The sequence below is a fragment of the Diabrotica virgifera genome, chromosome 10, assembly GCF_917563875.1.
Source record: "Diabrotica virgifera virgifera chromosome 10, PGI_DIABVI_V3a".
Classification (NCBI taxonomy): Eukaryota; Metazoa; Arthropoda; class Insecta; order Coleoptera; family Chrysomelidae; genus Diabrotica; species Diabrotica virgifera.
Genome location: NC_065452.1, coordinates 57791793 through 57815806, shown reverse-complemented (window position 1 = coordinate 57815806; position 24014 = coordinate 57791793). Strand labels below are relative to the sequence as shown.

Below are 24014 nucleotides of genomic sequence, written 5' to 3'. Positions count from 1 at the left end.
CCCTAGGGAGGAAAAGTACAACTTTGCTCCCTACAATCAGGTCCGGAAAAGTATACTTTCGGTAGAGGTAGGTGGAAAAAATTATTACCTAACATATGTAGTTTTTAATTAAATTATTTCTTTGTCTTTCCATGACACCAGGGGTCGCCAGAATATTTCAACCTGTTAAGGGGGTCGCAAAATCAAAAAGATTGAAAAACACTGCACTACATTATCATTTTTATTTTTTATGCAATAATCATAAATATTTCAAAAATATGCTCATTGTCCAGTTAGATCCCTTTTGCGCTAATTAGACTATGTGTGTGCTATATTGATATATCTATACTATTATCCTCCATTCACCTCTGTTTTTGAAGTTATACTTCTTTAGGCGCGATTGAGAGTAAAATTTCCTAATTCTGCGCGCATGCGCACACAGACAGTATGGCGTTTAGTTGCTGAATCTGTCAAGTTATGTATAAATATATCAGTGCAAGAAAAGGTGTGAAATGAATATATTAGTGTTTTTAGTAAATGTATTATTTATTATAATTTTTGTGTCTTTGGATTTGTCTTCCTCGGGAATAAGATATTTTATAATAATAGTAAGTATATTATTTAAAGTATTTTTGTATTAAATTTGTCAGTATGTATGAGAAATCTTGTAACCTGTCAAAGCAAAAGGGAGATAGCGCAGTGGTAGAGCGTGTGACTGGAGATCAAGAGGTCCCGGGTTCAAATCCCGGACGGTTCATATTTTTTTTATATTTTTGGTATCGTTTTAATAAAAATTTTTTAAAAGTGGTAGGTAAAGAAAGTTAGTTTAATATTTAAATAAAATACAAATAACCTGTTAAGTATATTAATTTCGTTGAAATCATAATAATAGAAGTATAACTTCTTACGTGCGTACAAAGTACACACACATTCTTTTTTTTTTATTTTCTCTCTCCTGCCATGAACTAATATTTGTCTGAGATTGTCTTCTACGCTGTTAAAACATTTTTGTCTTGGTCGTCTCTTCATCCTTTTCGTGGTTGAGCCCCGTTTTAGGACCATCTTTGCTATCCTCGCATTATTCATTCTCTTCGCGTCATGTCCATCTTTTATGTTAGACTTAGTGAATTAAAAGTGATATACTTATTTGCGACGGGAATTGGAACATAGAGAATTAAATTCTGGGGGGGGGGTAAAGACTGAATTAGTACAACTGCTGAAGAACTCCTGAAAAGAAAGTTTTGATTCAGAATTATATGTATTTGCGGACAAGCATGCTGCTCTTATTTCGTCGATTTCGAAAGTTTCTTCTGATGTGGCCAAAGTTTCGGGTGATATGACATCGTTGGAAAGCAAAGTTTCTTGTGATATTTCAAGAGTTGAAGAAGATGAATTAATCACAAATGCAATAGAATTCTTTTCTTACATCAAAAGAAACATTTTATAAAGTTTCAATAATCTTCGACTCTTCCTTTAAAAGATATCAAACAGAGACGAATCAAAAGTAGATATAAACGAAAATAACACGATTTCAATAAGGTTATAACGGCTCCTTAATAAATAAATAATAACTCACTTTTGACGTTTCATTTTTAATAGTGTTATTTTCTAAATTATATGATAAGTTACATATTCTTAGAGTCTAGACTTCACTAGCTTTTTTATTACAGCTTCATCACCGCCAACATCTTCATCAAGGCCCCCGATTGGGGCCGATTCGTCGAAGTCAAGGGACATGTGGAGCAAAGGAAACGGTTCAAGTTATGGGAATCCCCTATCCGTTTCCGATAAAGGTATCCAAACTAACTACACACAACCAAACTTATATGGAATCACCATGTATTTTAAAGCAATATTTATTTCTTTGTGAGAGAAATGTAATTAGGGAAGCCGACCCCGCATAGGGATAATGCAAAGAGAATGATGATGATAAGACAATCAGATAGTAGGTACAGCTTGGTACGGTATAGGTTATTTGCTTGAGTTGCAAATTGAACGAAAATAAATAAACTAACTTTTGCGTCCAAAAACGAAAATATGCCTCATGTGGGGTTATAGAACTTAAAACGGGGAAAGATATTGGTCTTGTGGAGACAGTAATGTTCTCAGAGGGACATAGCTGTAAAACTATGTGTAACACAGGGACGTCCTGTCCAAAACCTATGCTAGGTAACAGGAATTAGGAAAGCTTACAAATAAAGCAAGCAAGGACCAATTCTCACCTGCAGCTCCAAAGGCAGCTTTTGGAAGCTACAGGTGTAACTGTTTCAGTTGAAACCATAAGAAGAAGAGTTCGTGCCAAGAAGTATACAGCAGGAGACAGTTATGAGTTACCGAGATATCCAGGCAGCACAATATTGACCGCCTAAATTGGTGTCTTCACCACCAAAACTGGAACATTGGGAATTGACAAAATGTGCTATTTTCAGAAAAAGTCAGGATTGGTGTAAAATCAGATGACCCACGAAATCATGTATGGTTTGTTCAACAGTAAGTGGTTAAATATAATTACTGCGATCGTAAACATTATTAAATTTATCTGACCTGGCCCATTGTTAAGACCCACCCGGAGCGATAAGCAACCGAGGTAGACAGAGTTGGTCTTTTGACAATTACAATAATTACGACTACAAAAACCAGAAAAAATTTGATGTAAAATATTTTGCTTTGCCTTATATACCCGAATAGAAATTAATGTTTTCAAATGAGTTTTAAAATAAATTAAATCTATTTTAATTGCTAAGATTATAGAAAAACAAACATTCAAACATTAATAATAATTTGAGGTTCTGAAAAGAACCGTTTTTTTAATAGTAAAATTTATAGATTTGATGAAAGTATCACTCCATACATAGTTCCGTTTCGCTATCGCTATCCTCATCTAAATTAATTATGATCGGTCCAATTATATTATGATGTACACGAACATATGAATTTTCTTTACCTATTATAGACCAGGGCGCATCTGTAAAAATATTAGTACATTTGGACGTTGAGAGGTGACTCAAATTTTTTTGCAGAAATTGCTTGAAAATAACTTAAATAATAATATTTTAGTTATCCTCCCTCTCAAAAAGGTCCGGAACATTGTTTAAATAATCAAAATGTCAAAAAATTAAGGAAAAATTCGATTTTTCTCTTGGTTTTTGATTATAACTTTAGAAGTATTCATTTCCGAGAAAAGTTGTACTGACATAAAAGTTACATAATTAAATTTCCTATAACACAGAATTGGTTAAAAATTTAAAAAATAGTCACCCTTGTTGCAAAATAGCAATAATTGTGAAAAAAAGCATACAAAAACAAGTATTCGCATTTTACGTTTTTCAACCATTTATGCTACACTTAGGACCTTCATATTTTACTCTGAAAAACTTTCTGATATAGTAAAACAATACTGTAAATTTCATTAAGATCGGTTTAATAGATCTTGCAAAATAAATTTTGCAATCCAGCTTTCGTAAAAAAAACTCATTTTTTTCAAAATGTTACATGACTGAAAATAAAGCAGATAGTAAGTTGAAAATTTTTTGCTTATAGAAGTGTACTGTACCTTTCATTTGCAATTTAGCAAAATTAAAATCGATTAACATCACGGCGTCAGGAATTTTTTTTAAATAAACATTAATTATTGGTGCTACGCGCAGGACAGCGGGTAGTTTGCTCTGATTGGGCATTCCAATGACCTTTGGTAATGATTGATACGTTTAAATTTTTGTTACATTTCGATATAAATAAATAAATTTGTTTATTGCAAAATAAAAACACATACTCTATCTTTTGAAATAACAATTTTATTAGCAAAAACTTTCTTTGTTCATATATTTTAACTTAAATAATAAAAGTTTATTATTTTTAAACATATGCAATTGTTTAAACAATATTTCACAAACAATAATAAAATTAGTTTGATTATAGTGGAATTAAAATATTAAAATACAACAAAATATAGAGTAAGAAAATAATATATTAGATAAAGATTGGAAGAAATTTTGGTGGAAATCAACTTGTGTGAATCGAACACCGCTGTCCTGCGCGTAGCACCAAAAATTATTGTTTATTTCAAAAATTTTCTGACGCCGTGGTAATTAATCTATTTTAATTTTGAAAATTGCAAATGAAAGTTACGGTACACTTCTACAAGAAAAAAAAATTTCAACTTGATATCTGCTTTATTTTCAGTCCTGTAACATTTTGAAAAAATGAATTTTTTTTGCGAAAGCTGGATTGCAAAATTTATTTTGCAAAATTTATTGAACCGATCTTAATGAAATTCACAGTATTGTTTTACTGTATCATAAAGTTTTTCTGGGTGAAATATGAAGGTCCTAAGTGTAGCATAAATGGTTGAAAAACGTAAAATGCGAATACTTGTTTTTGTATGGTTTTTTCGCAATTATTGCTATTTTGCAACTAGGGTGACTATTTTTTACATTTTTAGCCAATTCTATATTGTAGGAAATTTAATTACGCAACTTTTATGTCAGTACAGCTTTTCTCGGAAATGTATACTTTTAAAGTTATAATCAAAAACGAAGAAAAGAATCGAATTTTTCCTTCAATTTTTGACATTTTGATTATTTAAACAATTTTCCGGACTTTTTTGAGAGGGAGGATAACTCAAATATTATTATTTAATTTATTTTCAAGAAATTTCTGTAAAAAAATTTGAGTCACCTCTCAACGTCCATCTCAAAACAGATGCGCCCTGGACTATTACGTGTCGGACTGAATTTCTCCAACTATTTGGAAGAATATCATTGACACATTTTCTTATTAACTCTACAACAGTACTACTTAACGTTGGAGAAATATTTTGTGACCTCACGTTAGACTTCAATTCGTGCCACATATGTTCTATGGGATTAAACATACAATAATAGGGTGGAAGCCGCAGCACTGTATGTCCCATTTCCTCTGCCAATGTATCACAAACTTATACTTTTTTTTATAGAAAATGCCTTTAAAACTTCTAAAAGCTCTTGTTTGGTATAACATTCTTCAAAATACATATCATTAGTCTCCATGTAATTTTGAATTTCCAATTTAGTGTTATTCGAGTTTGGAGCCTTACTTAGTTGGCGACTGTGATAGCTTGCATTGTCCATTACTATCACGCTATTCTGAGGAATGTTTGGCATAAGATTATTTTTGAACCATTCTTCAAAAAGTTCTGCCGTTGTATCTTCATGTTAGTCGACGCAGGAGTCTTTAATGTTCTTTGCAGAAAGCCACAGGGCATTTGGAACCCAACCATTTTCTGATCCAGCATGTAAAATCGTTATTCTTTTCTCTTTATTTGACGGAGCTTTTGTCTTACATTTACCGGACGGATCGGCAAATCCTTTAGGTCGCGTTGAATGTGTGTCAAACCATGTCTCGTCGAGGTAAATTATCGGACGATTTTCAGAACGGAATTTTCTTATCGAAGTTATATACTCATAACGCCATTTTTGTAATCTATGAGATTCCATAATTACTTGCCTTTTGTCAATTATACGATATCGAAAGCCCATACTTTTCAAAATTGTCCATAAGCTGGTCACGCTACAGCTTATTTGGGTTTCGTCAACATTGAGCCGTTGCTAAAGAGCTCTTAATGTAGGTATGCGTTGCTCTTTGTACATGGTATAGACTTTTCGACGTATCAAGTCCTTATCGGCTTCGTCCATACATTTGGTGGAACTGAAATCTTTACGTTTTTTTCTTGTTTCTATGGGGTTTGATGTAATTCTTTTTACTGTGGTCAGAGGTATTTTCGTCAAATCGCATATTTCACTCGTAGCGGAAGTTGTGTCAAGTCCTCTTTTAAGTAAGGTACTGTATATAGTTTTTACAATTTGCTTTGCATCTACAGATAAATGTTTCTTCTTTACCGGAACACTAGAAGAAGCCCCATTATTACTATCCCACGGACGCCACATAATGATAGAAAACGTAATGAATAAAATGAGTAATACTACTTAACACTTCCCGTGATACATAAAGACTAACAAATTTTATCAAGAAATCGTATTTTAATACTGGTTGGTTTTCAGTTCCATAAACTTATTATATAAATACCTGAAAACCACTTAAAAGGTGATTAAATAGCAACCCCGTCGCGCACTACAATCGAATTCGAAAACCCCTTTTAGCGGTACAGTTTCGTCAATATAAGCCTAATCTGTATTAATGAAATTATATTGAGTTTGGATTGTACGCAATTAAATCAACATTAAGAAATGAAGATTGACAAATTTTACCAGAAAACATATTTAAATTTTACCTGAATCCGGGCCTTTTACACTATTTACGGCTAATCCAGGATGTTTATAGTGGTAACTAATTGATCTTAACCATTTACTGTTTAACATACCTTACTTCTTACAAGACTGTCAGTCTTACAGTCTTACTAAGACTGTCAGATCTGTTCACAAATATACAAGGGGAATTATAATGTTCTGGAGAGGAATTGTGATCCGTCAAAAAACTCCTTTAATTTTCATCCAATCACCTTTAACTGCTCACAGGTATGTTGATAACCTGTAGTTAGGCTCTGGAGAGATGCAACAGGGGAAAATTTAATTTTCATACATGATAATGGACCTCCACATACCATTAGAGTGACTAGAGACATCATTGAAGCAGAAGGTATCCCTTGTTTGGGGTGCACTACTTGCTCACCCGAGCTTAACCCTATAGAGTATTTGTGGGATATGTTTAAAAGAAAAATTAGAGATTCGCCGGGATAATCCACAAAACACCGCACGGCTAGTATAAGCTGCTCTTGAAGAATAGAGCAACCTTTCACAACAAAAATGTTGAAATTTGATTAGGAGCGTGCTCACGTAAACTGAAGCTTACGTAGGACTAGAGGTGATAACACTGACTACCAAAAAAAAAAAAATAAAAAACTAAATAAAAACAATTTAAACATTATTAGGTTTACATTGAAATTTTTTATTATATTGACTTTAAAACAACTAGTTTCAATTAGTTTGTTAAATACTTTATTGTTTTATTTAATTGTTACGTATTTATTATTAAATTGCTTTAAAATAAATTATGTTTGACTTCGTGTGTTCGTTTTTTTAATTCGCACGAAATAATAAGAAATGTCCGATAATTCCATATAAGTTTGGTTGTGTGTATTTGATTTCTAACTGTAATATCAAGGGCTGAGAACCATAGGGTTCCAAGCGACAATTCCAATATTTTTAGAAAATCGATTTTTAAAGTTTGTAGTTTGATAATATGTGCTTTGACAGAGGAAATCGGATTCAAATGGATTTGAGAACGTTGTATAGGTATTTAAAAATAAAATTATTCTCAGATACCCCTGGTTTAGATAATTCTAACACGTTAATCTTGCTGTTTTGGAAAAAGTTGCAGTTGTACTTTTAACTTTGTGTCACTGTAAGCGGTGTATTTGAAACCGTATGGTTCTCTTACGTTTTAAATTAATTTTTTGTTGCTGTGTAACGCATACAAAAACTAAAAGTAATTAATAAAATGGATATTTCTGGTTTTAAACTCTTTTTTTATGTAAGGCTGATCTTCCAACGACATCCACTTATTATATTTGCTCAATTTTTTTCTTAGTTACGGAATTTGCTTTAAAATTATTGGTAAGATATATTATTACAAAATTTGTAGTATTAAAACTAGCACCATCCTTTAGACTTCTTTTTCCCTGTTAGTTTGGATGTTAACTCTGACAAATTCCTTACTGTGATCGTCTACTTTATTTTGTACTTCAAACTGTTTCTCTTGCAAAAAACGACAGACTTCGACAGCCTGTGTAGTGTATTTTGTCGTACCTATTGAAAATTTGCAGCACCCTTTTTGTAGTTCCTAAATTGTGATTCCTGCATATTAATGACAGAAAATGATCTTTTCCTATCAACTTTAAGCCAAAGTCTGATAAAAGAAAGAGACCATTATGTCTGCAATTCTTAATAATTTTTCTATACGACCGTCTAGATACAAAATGTTTTTAAAGATTAGCGCCAGAATCAGAATCAGCCGATAGCATTAGCCAATTTTTATATTACTCTCTCTACTGATTTTGAAAGCAGAATTATAGAACACCAAAAAATAAAAAAGTAGTGATGAAAGGGTTGCCAATGCGAGTCCATTATACAATTGGATATAGTAATTGAGTCAATACTCGCAATCTTTAGTTTGTATTTTTATTAGTTGTTATATAATCATGGGGCAACCGGTTTCGAGTCTTACAATATATGACTCATCATCAGGCCCAGTACAAAAAGTCTTCTCAATACAAACTACAAGCTAAAAACACAAAACGAGAGACATGTACACATATATGTAAAACATAAAAAACAACTTTGTCTTGGTTTCAATCACACACAATAAAGCCAAGCAACTGTATAGTATTGAACTCAACAGTCTATAGCATGTAAAATGCTAAGTGTCTCATTTTTACATGCTATATGTAGACTGTTGAGTTCAATACTATACAGTTGCTTGGCTTTATTGTGTGTGATTGAAACCAAGACAAAGTTGTTTTTTATGTTATATATATATATATATATATAGAAGACAAGAAGTCTTTGCTGACAGTAAATAGAAAGAAATTTAGGATATTGGGTTATGCAGCAAATGAAAAGTGTACTCTTTCAAGTTTCTTTAATCCAAGCTTTCGGTTATGATTATAACCATCATCAGGGTGCTACAATGATATTTTTTCTATGTAAAAGAATATGAAAACATGTATAAATAAATAGTACTTACAAACTTATTGAGGATATTTCAAATGTGATGTCATTGAGAAGAAATGAGATGCAACTTGATCAATGGTCATGCCGATGCCTCGAATCCAACAAAATTTAATTTAATAAGCGGGGTGGTTTGTATTATATCACCATTGCAGGAACGACCAATGAGCAAAGGTTAAGTTGTTATGAAGTATCACCCGGTGACGGGTTTGACATGACATTTGAAATATCAACAAGACTTTTTAAAAAAGAAGAGTAAAAGAACATTAAGGGTCAATGGTAAATATAAAATAATATTAAAATTTATAAATAATAGTAAGACACTATCATAAAACGATTATAAAATTAAATTAGGCTAAGAATTTTAAAAAATTGACATACACAACATATAGAATTAAAATTTGTTAAAATTGCGGTTAAATTGAGTAACAACAATATTGATTAAAATTGAATTTAAAATTATTAGTACAAATTATAATGTTGATGACAGTTCAGAGTCTCTAGAATGGGAGTTAGGAGATGACTCACGATTATCTAAATAGAGTAAGTAGGAAAACATTTCATTGAGGTGGCCTATATCAGTACGATGGTTCATCGAATTTGGATTTTTGTTTATGTGGACCATTTCCAAAAATAGCCTCTTAGCCGCATGTGACTCACGGTCCAATACCCTCACGTTGTTATAATCAATTCGGTGGTCATTATTGAAAGAATGTTCGCCCAGTGCACTTCTATCCGGGTACAATCTACAGTCTGACCTATGTGACGTTATTCTGTCTTTTAGTCTTCTTGATGTTTGTCCGATGTATATTTTATTGCAATTTAAACAAGGAAGGCTGTAGACCGTATCAGTTTTAGAAAGCACTGGTGTCTTTTCCTTGACGTTCGAGAAAACCCTATTGACTGTGAGGGCAGTCCTAAACGCAAGTTTGATGTTTTCAAACGGCTTAAACAGTCGAGTCAACTTCGGTGCAATCTCACTGGTATATGGCAGCGTCATGTAAGCCACGTTAGTATTGGGAATGTCGATGGTTTGTGAGTTGTCTGCATCAACATTGTTATTGATAATTGTTGGTTGAATGTTACTTGTATTAAATAGTAATTTCCTCAACAAAGTCTCAGGATAACCGTTTTCCAAAAAAAGGTGAAGCAATATTTTTAAATTTTTTGAGTGGAAAGAAACGTCGCTGATTTTTAAAACGCGGTTTTTCATTGCTTTTATTAAATTGATTTTCATAGCATGTTTATGGTACGAACTATAGTTCAGATATCTGCCCGAGCTAAGTGGTTTACGATACCAATCCACCAGTAAGATGTTACTTTTACGTATGACTCTGGTGTCCAAAAAAGGTACAGAACACAGCGTGTCCTCTTTTTCAAGGGTAAATTGTATATGCTGGTTAAAGCTGTTGAAATATAATAACAAATTATCCAGTTCATTAGCGGGCAAGCATAGCAGAATATCATCTACATATCTTTTGATGAAGAATAATTTAAAGGGTAACACCCTCAACACGAATTGCAAAATGTAATTCATAACATAATCAGCTAAGATAGAGGAAATTGTACTACCCATAGGTGTACCGAAAGTCTGCTTGTAGAAACCCCGTTAAACACAAAATAATTGTTTTCAAAAAGAAAGGTTAAAAGTTCTAAAAATGTTGACTCATAACTCACTACATAATAATAACTCACTAAAACTTAACATAATTGAAAGAACAAATGCTGACCTATTCAATAATTTTAAAAGCTTGCAAAAAAGACTATATAATAAAAAATTTCATCAAATAAAACGTAATAATTTACAAAAAATAGATAAACTTGAAAAAGATCACATTGAAAACCACCTTATCACACAAGACAAGTGGATAAAAAACATATCATCCACAGATATACCTCACGATGTTCTTAAATTCTTATCATTAGGTCCTAAATTCAGTATTGAACCCTGTGTTGGGTCAGACATTCCCATAAGGAACCTCTTGGCTGACATTGACTCCATTTTGTCTACAATTCCTGACAGAGACACCAGGAACATCACTCTAGCTAGGTCCGTTAACATCATTACAAACTCTGTTCAGCATTCTAGAATAAATAACTCCATCTTTAGAAAACTATATTTTAAATCAAAACAGTTTTTAAAGAACAATCCTGACTTAATAGTCATCAATTCTGATAAAGGTGGTGTCACTGTTATTATGAATAAAACACAATATTTTGATTTAAGTAATAATATTATCGACAATGACAATTCGTATCAGGTGTTGACCAGAGATCCCACAAGTACTATTGAACAGAATTTTAACAAACTTATTAGAAATTTATTTAGTAATGGTAACATTTCAGAACCAACAAAGAAACGGTTGGCTAGCTATAGTGGAGTCCCTGGTAAATTTTACGCTCTACCTAAGATCCACAAGAACCCCTTGGCTGTGAGACCAATTTTAGCTTCATTAGGTACTCCTACAGATAACCTAGCAAAATTTTTGGCTGAAATTCTCACTAAATCGTACGATTTTGACAACGAATTTTACATAAAGGACTCTTTCAATGTCAGTTCACTGTTTAATAACTTAAAAATACCTGATGATCACGTGATTGCCAGCCTTGACGTAGTTTCACTGTTTAGTAATGTATATCTTAAAATCTGTATTACTGCCGTTGACTATAATTGGCCCAATATTTCGAAGCATTGTGAGTTGTCTGAGTCAACATTTTTAGAACTTTTAACCTTTCTTTTTGAAAACAATTATTTTGTGTTTAACGGTGGTTTCTACAAGCAGACTTTCGGTACACCTATGGGTAGTACAATTTCCTCTATCTTAGCTGATTATGTTATGAATTACATTTTGCAATTCGTGTTGAGGGTGTTACCCTTTAAATTATTCTTCATCAAAAGATATGTAGATGATATTCTGCTATGCTTGCCCGCTAATGAACTGGATAATTTGTTATTATATTTCAACAGCTTTAACCAGCATATACAATTTACCCTTGAAAAAGAGGACACGCTGTGTTCTGTACCTTTTTTGGACACCAGAGTCATACGTAAAAGTAACATCTTACTGGTGGATTGGTATCGTAAACCACTTAGCTCGGGCAGATATCTGAACTATAGTTCGTACCATAAACATGCTATGAAAATCAATTTAATAAAAGCAATGAAAAACCGCGTTTTAAAAATCAGCGACGTTTCTTTCCACTCAAAAAATTTAAAAATATTGCTTCACCTTTTTTTGGAAAACGGTTATCCTGAGACTTTGTTGAGGAAATTACTATTTAATACAAGTAACATTCAACCAACAATTATCAATAACAATGTTGATGCAGACAACTCACAAACCATCGACATTCCCAATACTAACGTGGCTTACATGACGCTGCCATATACCAGTGAGATTGCACCGAAGTTGACTCGACTGTTTAAGCCGTTTGAAAACATCAAACTTGCGTTTAGGACTGCCCTCACAGTCAATAGGGTTTTCTCGAACGTCAAGGAAAAGACACCAGTGCTTTCTAAAACTGATACGGTCTACAGCCTTCCTTGTTTAAATTGCAATAAAATATACATCGGACAAACATCAAGAAGACTAAAAGACAGAATAACGTCACATAGGTCAGACTGTAGATTGTACCCGGATAGAAGTGCACTGGGCGAACATTCTTTCAATAATGACCACCGAATTGATTATAACAACGTGAGGGTATTGGACCGTGAGTCACATGCGGCTAAGAGGCTATTTTTGGAAATGGTCCACATAAACAAAAATCCAAATTCGATGAACCATCGTACTGATATAGGCCACCTCAATGAAATGTTTTCCTACTTACTCTATTTAGATAATCGTGAGTCATCTCCTAACTCCCATTCTAGAGACTCTGAACTGTCATCAACATTATAATTTGTACTAATAATTTTAAATTCAATTTTAATCAATATTGTTGTTACTCAATTTAACCGCAATTTTAACAAATTTTAATTCTATATGTTGTGTATGTCAATTTTTTAAAATTCTTAGCCTAATTTAATTTTATAATCGTTTTATGATAGTGTCTTACTATTATTTATAAATTTTAATATTATTTTATATTTACCATTGACCCTTAATGTTCTTTTACTCTTCTTTTTTAAAAAGTCTTGTTGATATTTCAAATGTCATGTCAAACCCGTCACCGGGTGATACTTCATAACAACTTAACCTTTGCTCATTGGTCGTTCCTGCAATGGTGATATAATACAAACCACCCCGCTTATTAAATTAAATTTTGTTGGATTCGAGGCATCGGCATGACCATTGATCAAGTTGCATCTCATTTCTTCTCAATGACATCACATTTGAAATATCCTCAATAAGTTTGTAAGTACTATTTATTTATACATGTTTTCATATTCTTTTACATAGAAAAAATATCATTGTAGCACCCTGATGATGGTTATAATCATAACCGAAAGCTTGGATTAAAGAAACTTGAAAGAGTACACTTTTCATTTGCTGCATAACCCAATATCCTAAATTTCTTTCTATATATATATATATATATATATATATATATATATATATATATATATATATACACAAATGGAAAGGATTAATGGGTAAGCAGCTGAAATAACGGAGCCAAGAGTACTCTTTTTTCAATATCAAATATATTTCGGTATTGCCTTTATACCATCATCAGTGATTGCTACAAATGTGTTATAAGTGAGTTGCTTTGTGAAATAATTAAAAATGTTATTAAACTTACAAAGTTGAGATTGCGGCTCTATGGTTAAAAATTTTTGTAAAAAATCTTCCAAAAGGGGAAACATCAAACATGTTAAAATTGTAAAAACACAAGAAAAAACAAAACATTTAAATGAAAAAAACTGTAACAATGCACATTTAAAAAAATAAATTAAGTTTTAAAATCTTTTTTGAATCTTAAGAAACCAAAACATTAGGTAGGTACAACCAGTACTTTTTTTGTACAAAAAAAACTTGAAATTAAAATGAATTAGCGGTATTCCTAAATGTTATGTTCTATGTTCTATGGTAGAAACAAATGATAGCTGACAATGACATAATGAAATTTTGTTTTGTGGTTTTATTCACCCTAACCTAAACTTACTTTTTTTCCACTTAAAAAACATAATTCTCAAATTAAGATATTCGAGATGGAAAGAAATACAAAAAAACCTACAGCCTACAGCTTATATGCTTTTGGTTTATTCATATTCATCAGAAACCATGGTGTTACGATGTAGTTTGTTTGTATTGAATTCTTTATCTAAGTGAAGTAAGTGTGAGTAAATCTCACTTAAGTGGCTGATGTCTGATTTTTTGTTTATAGTTAAATCAGTCTCAGAAATAAAAGCCATTTCAAGAAACAACCTTTTAAAATAATTGTTTTCCACTGCTAGAACTTTAGCATCTGTATAGTTCATTTGGTGATCATTTTCATGGACATGCATGGATAAACTACATCTGTCTGGATATCTTCTGGCATCACTTCTGTGCGACGTGATACGATCTTTCAATCGTCTCGAAGAATGGCCTATGTACTGCAGATTGCAATTTGTGCATGGTATACTATACACTATATTTGGCATATTGTCTTTCAAAGTTTTGTCTTTAAGTTTTGAGAAAACTGACTTCATTGTTACAGCTGTTTTTGTAGCAAACGTAAAGCCACCAACAGAATTGAAGATTCGTGTCAGTTTTGGTGTTACATTATGTATGTAAGGTAGTGTATAATATTTGGTGGGCATGGATGTTATGGCTACAGTATCAATTTCTTGATCAAGTCTTATTTTCGAAATAGTGTTACGTTATTTTAGGAACTATTACGCGAATTGACTTTTAATTATTATTAAATAAATAAAAGACTTACTTGAAATTGTTTATTTATAACACTTACAATTAACAGTTATTTAACAACAATATCTAATTTATTTCACACTGTCTAACATTTACTTTATTTACAAATATGACTTATCTACTTTAAAAATACATACATTTCAGAAACCCGATCAAACAATAAAATTCACGCGTCGATAAAAGTATTCACTGACTGACTGCTGCTTAAAAATCATCCGTTTATATAGATACGGCTCTGCTTCGAGAACATTTGGAACGCCTGAAGCAGGTCTCCGCCTATCATCGGGAAAATTCTGGATTAGCGGAGACATTACTCGTCGATGACGTGTCGCCGTTGTTTGTTGACTGCTAGGGGCAGGGCCGGCCTCAGTTAGAAATTCGTCACATTGCCCCTCCTTAAAAGATGGTTCCTCCTGGAACCTTGTCAGGACTGGAACTGGATGCTGGTATCGGCAACTGGACCCTCTTTTACAACTCCCAGTTGTATAAAAGTGAGAGGGGACGGTCTTCGCTCCGCACCAGTAATTATGCGGATTGCAACAGACTAACACCTGGACCTCGGTGTCTTGGAAAATTTCTTCTACCATATTTCGGATAACTCTCCAGTCTAATTGGCTGCATTCTAACTTTGGCATGTCCAACTTTTGCACGTCGGACTCCAACACGTGCTCTTTCAATTGAATTAATGCATCCCATACATCTTGGTAGGTAGGTTGGTCATGGACAGTGTCTTTTGTTACCAGATAGAATAGGTAACGTGATGCATCTTGGAGTTTCAATGCTTTGCCAGGAGCTGGCAGTTGGCATTGAAGTTCTGCAACTCGACCAAACTTCCTGCGGAAAGCGGATGCCAACCCTCGTGCGTCTTTGATACTGACCGGGATGGTATGGGCCAGTGAATAGTCATCGGGAAGTGCGAGTAGATCTCGCTTTTCTTCAGTGGTAACACCATGTCCCGCTTTACCGGTACCTCCGTAAGCCCCCATGAACTCTTCAAACGTGAGGTCAGGTATTTCTCGAACTTGGTTGACTTCCACTTCTTCAGCTACGTCGTGGTCTTCCTCGTATGGCGCCAACCGGTTATGGTGGACTATCATCGGCTTTCCCCTAGGAATCTTTCTTATTCGGTAGATAACGTCATTCATTTTCTTGACAATGACGTACGGACCTTCCCAGAACTGCTGCAACTTGGGAGAACAACCTGTTCGCTTGTTTAGATTATAAAGCCAGACTTTGCCGTTCTCCTTGAAACATCCCTTCTCGGCTTGGGTATCGTATCGTTTCTTTATTCGGTCGCTAGCGATCTGAAGATGGGAACGGACCAACTCATGTATATCGTCCATTCTTCTTCGTAATTCATTCACGTAATCCTCACCAGCAACATCTTCTCCAGGTCGACATACAAACTCTAGATCACAGGGTAGACGCATCTCACGTCCAAATAGGACTTCTGCTGGTGTTTGGCCCGTTGATTCATTAACAGCAGATCTATAGGCCATTGCGAAGAACGGAAGGTACTGGTCCCAGTCTCGTTGATGATTGGACACCATCTTTGTCAAATACTTGCCGACTGTCCTATTCATAAGCTCCACCATTCCATCCGATTGTGGGTGATAGGCCGTAGTTCTTGTCTTCTTCATTCCTAGTCTATCACAAATTCCCTAAAATAGATCGCTCTCAAAGTTCCTTCCTTGGTCACTATGGATCTCCAGAGGCACTCCGAATCGGCTGATGCAGTCTTTGATTAACACATCTGCAATAGTGGCGGCTTTCTGGTCTGGAATTGCGTAGATCTCAACCCATTTCGTGAAGTAATCCATTACTACCAACATGTATTTGCATCCATTGTCACTTTCTGGAAATGGCCCGGCAATATCCAAAGCTATTCTTTCAAACGGACTTCCAACATTGTACTGTCTTATAGGAGCCTTTTTTTCCGGTAGGGTCCGTTACTTGTAGCACAGGTAGTACATTTCTTACACCAGTCCTTCACATCGTCGGAACTATTCATCCAATAAAATCATTCCCGAATTCTCTGAAGGGTTTTATTTACACCAAAATGCCCTCCTGATGGACTGTCGTGTAACTGACGAAGTACTTCGGCTACTCTGCTCTTTGGAATCACCAACTGTGTTCTCCTCGCTGAACCATCATCATTTTCCATCACTCGTTTAAGCAAGCTGTCTTCCAAGATAAACGAGTCCCACTGGGCCCAATACGTCTTAACTATACTGAATCTTTTTCTTGTTCTTCCCTGATCTTAGTAGGCGTCCACTCGTCGTTGACCACTGTTGTTCTTAGTACTGCTGCTTCCTTTGACTCTGTTTTGTTGCAATGGGAACACTCTGCTGGGCACGGCCTTCTAGATCGAGAATCAGCGTTCCTGTGGCTAACTCCGGCTCGATGCTCGATCTTGAAATAGTATTCTTGAAGTCGTTCAATCCATCTAGCTATCTGACCCTCTGGATTCTTAAACTGCATTAACCATTTAAGGGCGGCATGGTCGGTTCGGATTAGAAACTTCCTTCCATAGAGGTATTGATAGATGTGTTCTACCGATTTCACTACTGCTAGAAGTTTTCTTCTCGTGACGCAATAATTTCGTTCAGGTTTTGAAAGCACTTTACTAAAATATCCCAGAACTCGTTCCTGTCCTCCTTAAATCTGAGACAGCACTCCTCCAATTCCCACATTACTTGCATCCGTATCTAAGATGAACTCTTCTTCTGGCAGTGGATACCTTAATATTGGCGCTGTAATTAAATGCCTCTTCAAAGTTTCAAAGGCCGTTTGACAGTCTCCATCCCAGCAATAATCCCTTGCTTCCTCTGTAAGTCGCGTTAATGGCTTAGTGATATCTGCAAACTTCTTAATGAATCTCCGGTAGTAAGTATAAGCCGACAAGCCAGTGCTGGCGCGTGACCTTGAGCGAAAATACACAGCGACAAATGCAGAATACGAGAAGGTCAACCGCCACCACTCGCTTGTCGCACTGTACATAGTCCCAGAAAACTTCCCACTTGATGTTTATCAGTTGGTTCAGGCCATTCCTTAATGGAATTGATTTTTCCTTTATCCACGGCCACTCCTTCTTTGCTGACTATATGACCTAAATAATTGACTTTACTTTGAAATAGCTGGCATTTCTTGGGATTTAACATTAACTGGGCAGCTTTAAGTCGATTAAAAACGTCTTCTAAATTCTTCAGATAGTCTTCAAACGTCGCCCCAAAACGATTATGTCGTCTAAATACACCAGGCACGTTTTCCAAGATAACCCTCTCAACACTTTTCCATAAGCCATCTGGTCGAACTGCAACTGCAACCATCTGGTCGAACTTGTCGTTGGAATTATCTGATGTTGTCGTCTGACGGATTATGGACGTCACGGGTACACAAGTTCCTACTTTTGTCTCCTTCATGGTGGTCACCGGGTAGTCATTGACATTAATCAATCTCACGGGAATTTCTTTAGCAGAAGTAACCAATTCCTTTCCAATTATGATTCCTCGGCCAACCTCCTCGTCGTGGTTCCATGGTTCCATCATAACAGGTGTTTCTTCTTCTACAATTCCCTGTAGCCGCGCTGCGATGATCGTTTCACTCCTCGCAGGCACAACTGTATCTTCTTTAATAGCTGCTAGCACAGTGCTGTCATCATGTGGATGAAGAAATACCTCCTCGTTGCCATCTTTGATTACCCTATTCTTAAAATCCAATTGAAATCCATGCAAATTCATTACGTCCATTCCTAATATAACATCTTGCAACTATGACAGTATGGACGAACTTTTCTGCTCCAATCCCTAATTGTATCTGGATTTCTCCGTGGATGTTGGCATTTTCACCTGTGGCAGTCCGCAGTCGCAACCTCGTTGGTAAGAGCTTCTTACGACTGTTTATAACTGACGGTCGTATAATGGTCCTGGTTGCTGCGGTATCCACCAACAATGTATACTTTTTACCATTTATTTCTCCATCTACATATACACTATCTTCACGACATTTCAAAGAAGCTATTAGTATGAGAGGGTCTTTGGAAAAGTTGCGGGTCGAAGCTGCCCCCCTAAGGCCGACCGGTTCTAGTTTTACTGCTGGTGAGTCTCTTGACTGTTATTGTACCTAGGGTACTTACATGAACTCCGTACGTGTCCCATTTCACCACAATTCCAGCACTTTATGGTCTTCGTTTTCTTGTATGAAATGCCCTTTATCATATTGACAATCTGGTCCAGTTTGTTTTCATCCTCTTCCTCTTTCACTGTCCTAACTTTACTGTACCCGCCAGAGGCCTGGGTAGCTGATTCGTATTCGAGGGAGGCAGACAAGACATCGACCAGCGTCTTGTGACGAGCTAATCGCAGTGTTCTTTGCATTTCATGATCACGAAGGCCATCAATGAATGTTTGAACAGCCAACTTTTCCATCATGTCTTCGGGAGCTGTTGGATATGCATACCGTACTAACCTGGCAATATCGACCTTGTATTCTTGGAGAGCTTCATCTTTCTTTTGTCTTCGATTTTTAAACTGCGACTGATAGACATGCTCTAAATGTTCGTGCCCGTATCGCATATTCAGTCTCTTTTTAAGCTGCTCGAAGTCATCTGTCTCCTCTACGGCTATGGTCTGGAGGACATCCAAAGCGTCGCCTCGAAGAGCAATAGTGAGGTTTACAGCCTTTTCTTTTTCGGACCATCCGTTCGCTCTGGCCGACGATTCGTACTGTTTCATGTAGTTGTTCCATGATGACTTTCCGTCGAAATTTGGCACCTTAACACGAGCATAACCCACACTCCCTTCAACTATAGACCGTGGCTCCAATTTGTATTTCGTTTCATCATCTTTAATGTCTGTTAAGATGGGTTCCATCCCTTTGTCTACTTTTTCCGTTTCCTCCATTTTCTTTTCTATTTCCCTGATCTTTTCTTCAAAAGTAGATTTTATGGACGATATCTTGTCGTCAAAGTCCGAAGTGACTTTAGAGATCTCGTTAGTCATCTTGCTTTCAAGGGATGAAATATCACCCGAAACTTTCTTCTCTAACGATGCAATGTCTGTCGAAACTTTAGAAACATCGGAGGAAACTTTGGAAACATCGGAGGAAACTTTAGAAACATCGGAGGAAACTTAGGGGATTTCACTAGAAACTTTTTTTCTAACGATGTAATCTCCGTCGAAATCTCTTTAGAAATTGACGAAATTAAAGCAGTTTGCCTGTCCTCAAACACGTAGGTTTCTGGATCATGCCCTCTTCTTGTAGTGAGTTCTTCAGACGAACCACTAGATCAGCCTTTTTCCCCGCTGCGTCGAGCTCACGATTTTCCAGTTCTGTTCTGAGCTCTGTAAGGCGCAGATCAGAAAGTTTCGGCTTATACTGTGAAGACATGGTCAAACACTTTATTTATTACGATTTATATTTTATTTATTTTTAAAGATTCCACACTGTATTTACGCGAATTAATTTTTATTTATTTTAAGTATCCCTACTTCTGCACCATTTGTTACGTTATTTGAGGAACTATTACGCGAATTGACTTTTAATTATTATTAAATAAATAAAAGACTTACTTGAAATTGTTTATTTATAACACTTACAATTAACACTTATTTAACAACAATATCTAATTTATTTCACACTGTCTAACATTTAATTTATTTACAAATACGACTTATCTACTTTAAAAATACATACATTTCAGAAACCCGATCAAACAATAAAATTCACGCGTCGATAAAAGTATTCACTGACTGACTGCTGCTTAAAAATCATCCACTTATATAGATACGGCTCTGCTTCGAGAACATTTGGAACGCCTGAGGCAGGTATCCGCCTATCATCGGGAAAACTCTGGATTAGCGGAGACATTACTCGTCGATGACGTGTCGCCGTTGTTTGTTGACTGCTAGGGGCAGGGCCGGCCACAGTTAGAAATTCGTCACAATAGCCTAATAAGTAATATGCAAGCTAGGAGGCGTTATTTAATTGTTTTCAGAAATCTAGTTTTCTTCGAAAAATATTAAATACAAGTATGCACTTTTAATCCTGTATTACAAAATTAGACCAAATTAGCAACATAATACCGAAAACCGCATGTCAATACCTTTTTTCTATCTCGAGATATCTTAAGAAACGTGTAAATTTTAAACAACTGTTAATGTTACCGGTAAACGAAGTTAAGGAAAAGTAGTGTGCTATGGAAAAACAAAGAAATATTTTCCAAATGTAAACGTATACAATTAATTATAACAACAATAAGACAAACAACACTATAAAATATAACAAAGAAATAAAAGCAACTACTTACTTAGTGACGACCTAAATGTTCAAATTATTGCCCATCATTTTCGATGCAAGCATCTTTCAAGAGTACATTGAACAGCAGTCTCAATTTCTGCTTTCACAATGCTTTGAATGGCCTTTCGTATTCTCTAGATTCTAGATCATGTTTTCTTGAGTAGTGGGCCTAGCGGCAAAAACAAGCTCTTTAATCCGTCCCCATAAATAAAAGTCTAAAACAGTTAAATCTGTTGCTATTCAAGCTACTCTTGAAAGAGTAAATGCTTGCATCGAAAATGATAGGCAACAATTTGAACATTTAGGCAGTCACTAAGACTAAGTAAGTAGTTGCTTTTATTTCTTTGTTTTATTTTATAGTGTTGTTTGTCTTATTGTTGTTTTAATTAGTTAGGTATATATGTTTACATCTGGAAAATGTTTATTAGTTTTCTATAGCACACTACTTTTCCTTAACCTCGTTTATCGGTGACAGTAACAGTTATGTTTAAAATTTACACATTTCTTAAGATATCTCGAGATACAAAAAAGGCTATCGACATGCGGTTTTCGGTATTGTGTTGCTAATTTGATCTAATTTTGTAATACAGGATTAAAAATGCATACTTGTATTTAATATTTTCCAAAGAAAACTAGATTTCTGAAAATAATTAAATAACGCCTCCTAGCTTGCATATTACTTATTACACTATTTCGAAAATAAGACATTTACATTGACGAAAAAGAGCTGTTTTTCAACAAGACTAAGTATGCAAAATTCGATTTAGCAGAACCGGACTTACAGCCATTTTTTCATAAGAAGGTTCCCACTCACCCCCACCTCTTATTTGCAAAGGTAGACTTAAACTTGTGAAATCAAATATGCGCAGAATTTTATGAAGAATACGATGATCGGATTTCCAGTGCCCTTTCTTTAGGTAAATTTTGTAAAATTTTGATTTTTTAATTTTTGATATTCAATTACGCCCTCTAGCGGTGGACCTACAATTATGAAAATAATTTCCAGACTTTTACCGAGGCAAATTTTGTTATAAATATTTTTTTCTGAAAGCTGTACTATAAACGGTTCATGAGATATGGCCGAGAGCCATTCTTATTGGGTCACCCGGTACAATATGGATTCCACAACTCATCAATTTATCTAGGTAAAAAACGAATTTTTGCTTCCTAGTACTTAATTTGAGAGTAGAACTAGGGTAATGAAATACAGTTTAAGATTTAATTTCGTTTCACAGATCACAACCATCTGTTTACGTACGTTTCATCTTTATGGATTACTCATAACCGCCCGTGGTGTGCTCTGAATGACGTATTGTGGAAGGCTTATTGTAGATTCCCCATATCTACTCATTTATCGTTCCATATGCCATGTAAATTGTAGAAGGATCGTGTAAGAAATATTTAATTTGAATTCACCTTTTTTAGATTCCTCGTTGTTTCAATAAATGTAGCTATTGCGTCCTTTAGCAAATTATTTCTTATTAATTTTCTTACACGACAATTAGATTTGGTTTCTATTCAGAGCACACTTCGGGCTGTTCTGAGGAATCCGTAAGGATGAAACGTACGTAAACAGACGGTGGTGGTCTCTGAAAAGAAATTAAATATGTATAAACATTTTCAATTTCTTTGCAACACGAAAATGCAGCAGCTGCATAATACTCTGGTTAAATCGGAAAGTGCAGGAAGAGTCTATACCGATTTCGGAGGTCTTTTCCCCCACATCAGTAGTCCCATATCCTCCTCTCTCAGATTCCCCCACGTACCACACTTTGGGCCCTTCCGAATTGCAAAGAAAGAAATGTCACGGATGAACTAGGGCCATCTACCGAAAAACAAAGTAAGTTATCAATCGAAGTAGCACAGAAAACGACAATAAATATCGTCTCCATACCACCAGATTGACAACAGGTGGAATACTTTCTTTGGTTACACCTCGCGAGATTTTCTAAATTTATAAATCATACAGGATGCCGAGGAAATTAAGATGAGAGAATTTTAAATAATTCACAACTCATCTGATCAGCGTGGTAAAAGCTCCAACAAGAAAGATTCCTTAATACTCAAACAAAAGAGTAAATGAATTAAAAATGTATAAACATTTATACTCATTTAGACTCTTCCTGAACTCTCAGATTTGACCAGAGGATTCTGCAGCTGCTGCATTTTCGTGTTGCAAAGAAATTGAAAATATTTATACATTTTTAATTCATTTACTCTTTTGTTTGAGTATTAAGGAATCTTTCTTGTTGGAGCTTTTACCACGCTGATCAGATGAGTTGTGAATTATTTAAAATTCTCTCATCTTAATTTCCTCGGCATCCTGTATGGTTTATAAATTTTGAAAATCTCAGGAGGTGTAACCAAAGAAAGTATTCCACCTGTTGTCAATCTGGTAGTATGGAGACGATATTTATTGTCGTTTTCTGTGCTACTTCGATTGTTAACTTACTTTGTTTTTCGGTAGATGGCCCTAGTTCATCCGTGACATTTCTTTCTTTGCAATTCGGAAGGGCCCAAAGTGTGGTACGTGGAGGAATCTGAGAGAGGAGGATATGGGACTACTGATGAGGGGGAAACAACTCCGAAACCGTTATAGACTCTTCCTGCACTCTCAGATTTGACCAGAGTATTATGCAGCTGCTGCATTTTCGTGTTGCAAAGAAATTGAAAATGTTTATACATTTTTAATTCATTTACTCTTTTGTTTGAGTATTAAGGAATCTTTCTTGTTGGAGCTTTTACCACGCTGAGCAGATGAGTTGTGAATTATTTAAAATTCTCTCATCTTAATATCCTCGGCATCCTGTTTGATTTATAAATTTTGAAAATCTCGGGAGGTTGTAACCAAAGAAAGTATTCCACCTGTTGTCAATCTGGTGGAATGGAGACGATATTTATTGTCGTTTTCTGTGCTACTTCGATTGATAACTTACTTTGTTTACTTTGAAATTAAATATTTTTTTTAACTCCTTTATTCACCAATCTATCATCAAAATGACAATATGCGTTTTTGTTTACAATTAGTGATGGCATGTGCAGGGTGCTTAATTAAGCACTCTGTTTTATAATGTAGCTATTGCTACTTTATGGCATTACCTCTACTATTTACAATATTTTACTATTTACAAAAATATGTATAGTACAAATTACTAAA

The 24014-nt window shown here is 35.0% G+C and overlaps 1 protein-coding gene across 2 annotated transcripts in view; it reads left to right on the top strand.

Moving 5' to 3' along the window:
• The window catches only part of LOC114343996 (lachesin-like), a 455602-nt gene that overhangs the window by 425295 nt on the left and 6293 nt on the right, over window positions 1–24014 (top strand). The window contains exon 8 of one of the 2 annotated variants that reach the window (XM_050641200.1): window positions 1650–1772. The exons of the other annotated variant lie outside the window; for it this stretch is intronic. Within the exon in view, the coding sequence (XP_050497157.1) occupies window positions 1650–1772 (123 nt within the window). The remainder of the gene's footprint in view (window positions 1–1649; window positions 1773–24014) is intronic. 2 annotated transcript variants of the gene reach the window in all.